The sequence below is a fragment of the Pipistrellus hanaki genome (genome assembly GCF_964339955.1).
Source record: "Pipistrellus hanaki genome assembly, chromosome: 5".
In the NCBI taxonomy this organism is placed as follows: Eukaryota; Metazoa; Chordata; class Mammalia; order Chiroptera; family Vespertilionidae; genus Pipistrellus; species Pipistrellus hanaki.
In genome coordinates, this window is record NC_140507.1 from 82,072,419 (window position 1) to 82,082,959 (window position 10,541).

The 10,541-nt window shown below is 54.9% G+C and overlaps 1 protein-coding gene across 1 annotated transcript; it reads right to left on the reverse strand.

Annotated features, from left to right (window-relative positions):
• Positions 1 to 18: 18 nt before the first annotated feature.
• On the reverse strand, positions 19 to 7,900 carry TM6SF2 (transmembrane 6 superfamily member 2). Its single transcript, XM_084884433.1, has 10 exons — positions 7,642 to 7,900; positions 5,693 to 5,796; positions 5,156 to 5,250; positions 4,981 to 5,084; positions 4,507 to 4,589; positions 3,706 to 3,830; positions 3,409 to 3,510; positions 2,986 to 3,078; positions 2,250 to 2,369; positions 19 to 952 (listed from the first exon to the last, which is right to left on the reverse strand). The coding sequence occupies exons 1-10, from the start codon at positions 7,734 to 7,736 to the stop codon at positions 746 to 748; spliced, it is 1,128 nt and encodes a 375-aa protein (XP_084740559.1). The 5' UTR covers positions 7,737 to 7,900; the 3' UTR covers positions 19 to 745.
• Between the last annotated feature and the right edge of the window lie 2,641 nt (positions 7,901 to 10,541).

Genomic DNA, 10,541 nt, shown 5'->3' on the forward strand with positions numbered 1-10,541 from the left:
CTATGCCACACTATTTTTTGAAAATACATTTTATTGATTTTTTACAGAGAGGAAGGGAGAGGGATAGAGAGTTAAAAACATCCCACTAGGGATGAGCCTGCAACCAAGGTAGGTGCCCTTGACTGGAATCGAACCTGGGACCCCTCAGTCCGCAGGCCGACGCTCTATCCACTGAGCCAAACCGGTTAGGGCCACACTATTAATTATTATAATTTATTAGCAGAAATAGGACTTCTGACTCTTGTCCTGACTGTGACTCCAGGCAGGTTCGGATCCTCTCTAAGTCTGTGTTCCCCATCTGGGAAGTGGAGCTGTGCACACCGACCAGAGACAGACTCCTGCTGTCTGCCACCTGTTCCTGACAGTCACACTGGCAGTGATGGTGGGCCTTGGTGGGGTCTGAAATGACAGCCCCTCACCCCTGCCCCCTGAAACACTCCGGCAGCAACCTTTTGGGCATCCAAAGGGCTTTTAGTGAAGGGATCGCTGGGGGTAATGGGTAAATGTGGCTAGGGAGTAGAAGAATCCACAGAGGTTGGGAGCAGTGACGGCTGACTGTGGCTGTGGCCCTCTCTGCCTGAACACCTGGCCTGTGGGTTTCCCCTCCCACCGGCTGGCCTTGAGACATCATAGCCAGAAACAGAGACACCTGGGTGTACCTCCTGCCTCTAAACCCCCAACCCATCCCTCTGGGGGCAGGGCCAGCGGGTGTGTTAAAGGAGTCCTGGGCGTCCCACAGGCCCCCTCAGTGCTGCTTCTCGTGGAGGACTTGGGAGCGGGGTGGCAGGCGCTGGAAGAAGGCTGGCCGCCGCAGGCAACGGAAGGCCAGCAGGTGAGGGCCCAGGGCATACAGCGTGTTGCACACGAAGAAGCTGGCCCAGGCATCCTCGGGCACACGGTAGGTGAAGGGTGTGCGCAGGTGCATGGAGGCGCCCATGTGTGAGAACTGTGCCTGAGGGCCACACAGGGAGGAGAGATGTCAGGGGCTGGGAGAGAACCAGTCCCAGCATCCACAACATTCCACCCTGGGAGCCCAGGGGTCCCTGTCCCCATCTTGCTGGCTCTGCTGACCTACCAGCCTCCTCTTTCCAGTCCATCTGTCTGTTTCTAAATACAGTGGTGCCTCGCATAACGAACGCCTCACACAGCGAACTTTGGACAGGTTTTTCATGAAACCATCGGCCAAAAAGCAGAAAATGGATGAAGATGTGCAAGATTCGGTAGACTCTACTTAGTCTGTCTTAAAATTAAAAAAATGTGTGTTTGTTTTTTTTTTTTTAATTATGTTTTTAGATGTATCTAAATAAAAATATGTCATCTTAGCATATTTTTTTTATGTCATCTTAGCATATTTTATGCTACAGAACGAATTATTTTTTTTAACATGTATTGTTATGGGAAAACGCGTTTCACATAACGAACTTTCCGCATAACAAGCTTGCTCCTGGAACGAATTAAGTTCATTGTGTGAGGCACCACTGTATCCCTGTCCCTACGGCCCTGTCTGTCCTGTACATCTGTCTGTGAGCTTCTCCCCAGCTGCCTAACCAGAACCATGTTCGCTGTGTCTGCTGGACCCTACACCCTATCTCTGTCCAGCTCTTCCTCAACCCAGACAGCTGCCCTTGACACAAATTCTGTTGATTACACCAGAGATATCCTCCTGGTTCCCACTGCTCTGACTGGGGCCCGGCCTTTATCATATCCCGTCAGGAATCCAGAAATAGACCCCTAGCTCTGATGGTCCTCCACTGCTCAAACACCTCCCACTGTTCTCCATCTTTCTACACAGAAGCCCCCCAAGGTCAGAGTTCAAAGCCCTCAGCATCTAGCTGCCAGTTTCTCCAGCCTCTGCTTTTACCCTTGTTATGGCTCTGCTATATCACTGTGCCCCTCTGCCTTTCCTTATGCTGTTCCCATTCCTGGAATGTCCTTCCCTGCCTGGAGCACTCATACCCACACGGCGTAGCCCAGTTCCTATGCCCCCTCCTTTAAGAAATCTGTCCTCTCTGTAATCCCTCCCAGCCTCTCCCTCTCCCTCTCTTCAGTTCTGACCCCATGGGGTTGGGGATGGTCTGTGTCTGGCTCTTTCTCCTCCAGACTAAGGAATCCTGGGGTACTGAGCTGGGGCTGGGGCCGCTCAGGGGTCCAGCATCACCCTGCCCAGGGAGATAACAAAAGAAATCGATGGGTAGGCAGAACCTCTCTTTCTTGTGCACCTGACCCCCAACACCCCACCGCCACCTCACCTGGCCAATGGCTCCAGCAAACACCAAGGCCCAATCAGGTAGCCAGGAACAGCCGGGGAAGATAAGGGCATAGGCCGCCAGGCCATAGAAGGGCAACGTATAGAACATGTACACCAGCATCTGTGATGAGCAGACATGATGAGCAGATGCCCCGATGGTCCTCCTGAGACCCCTCAGGTGAGAACCCCAGGGAGGCTCCGGCCAGCCTCAGACCTCACCCAGGATGGAGGCTCTCTGTACATCCTACCCTGTGCAACCTGCACCTTTATTTCCTTTGGGGGTCCCCCACCCTTCCCACTGCCCCCCCCCCCCACCTTACTTCTGTCCACATGATCAGCTACAAGATGGGGATGTGATTCAAACCTAGCCAATCAGAGCCTGCCTGAGACTAGTGCTTAAGCTCTGGGGAGATGAAGGCTCACTTTCCTGTGGGGTAGCTAAGTAGGTCAGAAGGAAGCCTGGCGCTGCCCAAGGCTCTCTCTGCCATTCCACAAAGGGACCAGCTGGGAGTGGAGCCCATGCAGAGGAAGTAGAGCCCAGAGACAGAGCTCTCCTTGAGCTCCTGGATCCAGCCATACCTGAGACCATACCTATACTTTTTTTTATTTTAATAAGACAATTATTTTATTTGAGCTTCTGCCAGTTGGACTTGTGTTTCTTGCACCTACTTCAAAGAAACCCAGGGATCCCTGCACATGGCAGGGTCATGGTCCTTTCCTCCCACCTGCCCTCTCACCTGCACCTTTGGGTAGGACACAGGGTCCCGTAGGTATGGTTCATACTGATAAATATAGACAAAGCAGGCATCCGTGGGGCAGTCAAGCACCACCTGCGGCCAACAGACAAACCAACAATCACCTCCAATAGCCCTCGCACAAAAAGCTTCCCCACCCTCCCAGGCAGGGCTCACACCCCTCACTCTACCCTCCCCCAGCCTTGGTTCAGTCCTCTGGCTGAGAAGCCACAGATCTTGGGGCTGGGGAGAAGGCTACAGGGAATGGGGCTTAGTGGGGAAACACTCGGGTCAGACGCAATGAAGAACTTCCCTGATGGTCAGATGGGAGAGCAGTGACCCTCTTGCACTGAGTAAACATATGTGGAAAGGGAAAGCCAGGGAGGGAGGCTGAAGGCAGGAGAGGCGTAGGCTAGCCAGACTCACAAGGCCCCGGAAGAGGGTGAAGAACCCAGCAAGGATGAGGTATATGACGAGAGCCAGGTCAGCCGGGCGCTGCAGGAGGCCCTTTCTCTGCTCCTCCTGCACCTGCCCCATGAGAGAGAGAGAGAGACAGAGACTGTGAGAATTCAGCAATCCAACAGGCACTCCGTAAAAGCTCATCCCTTCTCTCCTAATGACCAAGGAGAGCCTTCCAAGGAGGTAACGGTTTTGACCAGAAACAACTCAAATGGGGAGACTGAGGTAAGTGGGCACAGGCATGCCTGCAGGCAAGGCGCTTACCGTGGTTGGGGTGTAGCAGGCTGGTGGCTGGGCCTGGTTGAAGATCCTCACACCAGCCCAACACGGGACCAGCACATATGGGATGGTGAGGAAGAAGGCTGGCCTGATCTCTGAGCTGTATTTCCCTGTCATGGTAGGAGAGATGAGTAATAGTCAGGAAGTCCTAGGCCTGGCTGGGTCCTTTAAGTGGGCCACACCAGAGCCCCTGGATGGAAGTCATAATTCACAAATGCCATACTCGCTCAGCTTTTTCTTTTTTCTTTTTCTACTTGCTCAAGATTTAACACATGTGCCGAAACCGGTTTGGCCCAGTGGATAGAGCATCAGCCTGCGGACTGAAGGGTCCCAGGTTCGATTCCGGTCAAGGGCATGTACCTTGGTTATGGGTACATCCCCAGAAGGGGGTGTGCAGGAGGTAGCTGATCGATGTTTCTCTCTCATCAATGTTTCTGACTCTCTATCCCTCTCGCTTCCCCTCTGTAAAAAATCAAATATATATGATTTAACACATACGGTTCATCAGTGCCCTCAAGATGATGTCCATGCTCCTCAGACTGGCCTACCTCAATTTATCTTCTGGACACAGCTCGTACACGTTAGCTGTTCTTGGCTCCCCCTAGAAACACCCCTCCAGGATGAAGTGGGGAGAGACAGGCAGTTGCTGGCTTAGACTATGCATGAACAGGACTGTGGGGCCCTCTTCAGACCTTGGGGAGCAGGGGGAGGACCCTGTGGTGGCTTCCAGGTGCAGGGCAGTGACCCAGCTCAGGGAGGAAGGATTCCTCAAAGCCAAATACTTACCAAGGATGTTTCCTGGGAGAAACACCAGGATGCTCATGATGAAGGACCCCAGCCAGTACAGCCCAAGGTTCCGGTACCTCTTCCTGGGTTGGGAATGAAGGGATGACCAGTAGACAGATATCCATCCCCAGGCGTAGAGCACTAGCCAGGGCCCAAGGTGCACTCTGGGATCCCCAGCTTTGGTCCTCCCCAGTTTGCTCAGGATGAAAGGGTCAACAGGAAGTTGAATGAGAGACCGAACAGTCAGACCTTCCGTCCAAGGACAGAAGTGGCTGCCCAGGCGCACAGTGGTAAGAGAAGAGAGCCGACCACCAGCCACCTGTGACATTCCCCAGAACCTTCTCCCAGTCACACCAGCCCTAAAGAGGCCTCCTGATTTTCCGTACTGCTTCTGGCTCCACCCCAGCCTGAGACCCCACCTGAGGACTGGACCTGTTTTCCAGGGCCCAGGTGCACCCCTCCCACCCCTCGCACCTTCTGCAGATGGCACCAGCCATGGCCAGGTAAAGGAGGTAGTGGACGATGCCATCCCAGTAGCAGATGAAGACTCCGTGTGCCGTGCGCAGGTAGGGCTCGCCCTGCGGAAGCAGGTGCAGGGATCAGACACACAGCCAGGCAGGGGGCAACCCATAGACCGACCCCTACGTACCTCCTTGGTGTAGAACTCCATGAAGCCCAAGTAACCATCTTCCTGGAGAGCGATAAGGAGGTCCACCGCCGAGGTGAAGGCAAACACTGCAAACACTGCAGGGAGAGTTCAGGGCAGGCCTGGGAATGGGCGGGGCCTGAGGCTGCAGCAGGGACCCAGATCGAACCCATGACTCTGTGTCCAACTGCTCCCAGTTTCCACTCCACAGGTCACATGAACGACCACCCTCCTTCAAGGGGAGGCACAGTCCCTGCCTTTGGGAGTCCCAGGCTGGGAGAGGCACAGGCCCTGCCTTTGCCTTCAGGAGACTCCAGAGTGATGGTAAGACACCAGTTCCCACTCTCAGGGGCCCCAAGTGTGAACAGGAGGGCCTCTGAGGTTCCACTGTCAACAGTTTTCCAGCCTGAAGATCTCCAGTCCAATGGGAGCCCTTCAAGGGTCCCCAGTCAGATGGAGGAGGCCCTTCAAGGGCCCCCGTGTGATGGAGAAGCTGTTGCTCACACAGTTCTCTTCCCTAGGACCTTCCCACCAACTCACCAGCGTAGTGTGGGTCGTAGGAGATCTCCCCACGGGACAAGCTATAGACAGCCACAAAGAGCTGACCGATGATCAGGGCACTCAACAAGGCCACCCCAAGGGGGCTGTGAAGAGGAAAACCACGTCAGGGAGGCCAGACCCAGTGCTGAGACCCAACCGAACCTGGTGAGGGCAAGAGCAGACTGCAGGAAGCTCCAGGTGATGAGACTGAAGCGTGTGTCTGTCCATGCAGAAAAATGCCTTTCCTTAAACTGCTCTTCCCCTTCACCAGGCTCTTTTCCCAGCTGCTTCCGGCTCCTGGAAACTCCTTCCAGGAGTTTCCTTTCCACTTGGCAAATTTCTACCCATCCTTCACGGTCCATCTACATGGTTCCTCTTCCAGGAAGCCTTCTCCAACTCCTCAGAAAATATATTTTTAAAATATATTTTATATTTTATTGATTTTTTACAGAGAGGAAGGGAGAAGGATAGAGAGCTAGAAATGTCGATGAGAGAGAAACATCAACCAGCTGCCTCCTGCACACTCCCTACTGCGGATGTGCCCACAACCAATGTACATGCCCTTGACCGGAATCGAATCTGGGATCTTTCAGTCCGCAGACCGACGCTCTACCACTGAGCCAAACCGGTTTCGGCTCAGAAAAGGTTGTTGTCAAACTTGGGCCAGGTACAGAGGGGGCACCTGTCAACGCTTTCTGATTCTATGATCTATCCCATCCCTTGCTGATTTGTTTGACTCCATTGCTCAGTCATTCATTCAACAGCACTGAGCTCTGTGGCTAGACCCAGCGCCCACCCTGCCAGATGGTCTCTGGTGTTCAGCTCTGTGTGTCTCCCTGTGTGAAGCTCCTGACTCCTCCCGGCTAAAGTCCACCCACCTCCACCCCGATCTGTTTTCATTGACCCGATAAAACAGGTCAACAGGGTCACAGACAACAGAAGCCAGGTCTCTGGGCAGTCCCCAAAACTTGGCAAGGCCACGCATTCTCCCCTCCTCCCCCACTCTCTCCAGGACTCTACCTTCTCTGGAACCCCTCTAACAGCTGGGATCCCCATTCCTGCCCCCATCGGACTAACAATGATAATTATAGTCACCAGATGGGGCCACACCAGAGTCTTTGTACACAATCCATAATCCTTAACTCTATGAGATGAGATCTAGGATTGTGTTCATTACACAGTGAAGGAACTAGGCTTTTAGAGGCAACCTGGGACACTTGAGATCCAGTCAATTGTACCCAAAGGAGCTAGCCTCAAGACTCCCTCTACTCCATTCTTGGGTTGAGCTGGGTTTAGGAGTGTGAGGGGCTTTGCCAATGCTGGATCCACAGGGAGAGAGTCTGAGGTTAGGAGACAGACACAGGGAAGACAGACATAGCACATCTGGGGAAACTGAGGCTAGAGGCAGGGTGGGCCAGCCCTGAACAAAAGAAAGTCCCAGGCCTTAAACAGGAGATGGAGGGGCAGCCTGGCAGGGGTGGTGCGGCAGAACTTGTGTGGCAAGAGCCAGGTCACCAGGGCCTTATCTGGGGCAATACTTTGACCCTTGGTGACTTTGGAACCTGTGCTGGGCATATCCCTGGGAAAGCCCGAGAAATGCTCCAAAGCCCTGCCTGCCCCGTGTGTGTGTGTGTGTGTGTGTGTGTGTGTGTGTGTGTGTGTGTGTGAGACCGGGCGGGGGGGGGGGGGGGAGGAAGGTGGTAGGCTCTGTTTCCGAAGGTTCCTTCTCCCCGGGCCCCAAACGTCCCAGGGGCGCCCCCACCCCCAGCACACACCCTCTGGGCCAGCGGAAAGAGGACTTCCGGTTGGAAGTTCTAACCCACGTCCCCGGCCCTAAAGGCTAGGGGCTCAAGGCTCACGCCGAGAGCCCGGCCAGCTGATGTGCATCCTCTCCCCCGCCCCCTCCGCACCCCCCAGCGCGGCCCGCGGCCCACGCCCCCCGCACGCACTGCGAGAGCGCCGACAGGTGGTTGAGCGCGTAGGACACCGGGAGGGCGGCGAGCGACAGAGCCGCGATCTTGCCGGCCAGCGGGGGGATGTCCATAGCCGCGGTGCCCGGACCCCGCTCGGCCCGGCTGAACCTCCGGGGCGCTCCGCTCCTTCGTGGTGGCGCGTCTGGACCGGAGGTTGCCAGGGACTCGGCCCCGCCCCGCCCCGCGCAAAGGTCGCTCCCAGCTGCGCCCGGGTCCTGTCGCGGCCCAGGGCCACCCCGCGTGCTTCAGGGGAGCCTCCGAGGCCCCACCCCCTTGCCTGGCCCTTCCCCCTCGATATCCTCATCGGACTCAGAGCCATCCTCCGCGGGCCGTCCCATCGCCCAGCGCAGTTTCCCTCTCCATTAAAGGCCAGATCACGACCCTCGCGCCCTTGATATCCGGGACTGGCAACTTTATTCTGAGGAAATTCGTTTTCCTGCTGTTCTTTTCTTTTTTTCTTTTCTTTTTTTTAATTTTATTGATTATGCTATCACATAATTGTCCTCATCCCCCCATTCCCATCCCAAACCCCTCCCCACATATGCCCCCATCCCCCTGTTGTCCATGGCCACTGGCTAGGCCCATATGCATGCACACAAGTCCTTTGGTTGATCTCTTTGTTCTGCTTTTCTGCTTTCTTCATCCCATATTCCGTGCGCATCCCAGGGAGAAACCAACCTCACTCCGCGGTGCAGTTCCCTTCAGTGTCCTTGGATTTGAATTTTTTCACTCGTGCCCGTGTGAAAATCTGACAGCCTGGGTGGGATCATCTCAGGACAGGCGGTTACAGCCCTGCGTTAGGGTCCACTGAAGGCCTCCGTGATTCCGTGTTGAGATCCTTCCGTGTATAGCCAGGATACCCCGTGGGTAGCTGAGGGCGGGATGGGAGGGGCTGCTCACGTGGGCGGGGTCAGAGGAAGGCGGCCCCAGACTAAGTGGGGATGGAGCCAGTTTGGTGAGAAGGTCCTGGTAAGGAGAATAGCTCAGGATGAGCAGCAGTAAGGAGCCTGGGGCTGGGAAAATTCTGAGCAGCCGGGAGGCTGTGCTGGGTTCAGGGGGAGGAATAAAGGGGAGATGGACTTCTGAGGGGGCTGCAAGGTGGGAATTAGGTCTCTGTTACTACATTCAAACAGGCTCTCACCCATAGTACTATGGCTGCGGGAAACGGGTGTGTAGTGCCACCTAATTCCTTCCTGGGTTGGGGGAAAACTGAAACCCTCATCCCTTTTCCATGCAGACCCTGGGCCTTGTGCCAGCTGGGTCCTAGCTCTAAGCGTGGGTAACAGGATCTTCTGGCCTTCCCCAGATGCCTCTTGCCCATGGGAGGAAGTTCAGGTTCCTCTGGGCTGACTTGAAACTCCAGCCTGGTTTCTTGACCTTCCCAACTCTGGCAGTGCCAAAAGCCCACAGGCCTCTTTCCTGTGTACAAGATGGACCCTCTTGTGTTTCCTCACCCCTTAACCTCCCACTGCCTCCCCCTCCAGGCAGCCCTCCCTGCCACCTGCAGGGCCAGGGGTGTCTAGTCCAGGTCTGCCTAGGGGCCTGGCCTTGCACCCTGGGTCTGGGAGGTACGTGCACACACACAACCATTGGGAGACCTCATCTTCCAACTCTCCCCATGCATGGGGGTGAAGTCCATGGGCTGAGTCTGGACAGCCTCCCAGTTACTGAGAATTTAATGGAGGGGTGACCTTGACCTGTCTGGTGAGGTGCCTGGGGATCGCTGGCTTCCCACAGTTACTCATCTGAGCTCAGGATTTTGGCAAGGGTCACCTCTTTGCCCTGCCTGGGCACAGCACCCACGGAAGGAGGATGGTGGCATATGTCACCCAATCTGTTGTGCTGTTGAGACCCTCCCAGTCCCTGAAGCCCCCGTAGACCAGCCCAGGTCACCTGCACCACAGCTCCATTTCTCCTGGCAGCATGGATCAGTCTGATTGTTAGTTCACTGTCACATTCTGACTCACAGTTGGTGCTCAGTGTTTGCTGAATGCAGGCTGGCTCAGGAGCCTGATTCTAGCTTGAAGGGATTGAGCATGACCCACTGGGTGCATGTGTGGCACAGGTGGGTGAGTTAGGGTCCCCTTAAATTCTTACACTCTGATGCTTCAAGCACGGCTGTAGCTGAATAAGATCCCCAGGTGTTTCTGCATAAATGTGAGATACTGAACCTAGAGACACGGCAGCTCTCAGCACACAGTGGCCAGGCCACCCACAGACCTCACATCCTCTAGGACAGAGGTGGGGAACGTCTGGCCCAAGGGTCCTATAAGGCCCTGCCAAGGCATTAAGGGTGAGTTAACTAAATGTCTGACCAAATACAGCAGGCTAACTTTTAAGTTAATTTTTTAAAAAATATGTTTTTATTGATTTCAAGAGAGAGGGAGAGATAGAAATATCAATGATAAGAGAGAAACATTGATCAGCTGCCTCCTGCACGTCCCCTATGGGGGATGGCCCACAACCCAGGCATGTACCCTGACCAGAAATGGAACCCTGACCTCCTGGTTTATAGGTTGATGCTCAGCCACTGAGCAACACCAGCTGGGCTGTTGAAAAATTTTGTATGGCCCGTGAATGATGTTATAAATATACAAATGGCCCTTGGCAGAAAAAAGGTTCCCCACCCCTGCTCTAGGAGGCGTGACATTTTAGCACACAGCTGTCCCACAGAGGCATGAGTCCCAGGGACATGTGTACACCACACAGGTGGGACCCAGTGCAGCTGTGGCAGCATGGGCTGCAGCCATCACTGGCAGGAAATATCATTTGACAGGGAGGTGGGTAGCATAGGTGTGCCCTGGGGAAGGCGAGGCCCTGCCTGGAGATCCCTCCCCAGCTCCCTTCTATAGCACAGTGCTAAGTTGGGAGGGCCT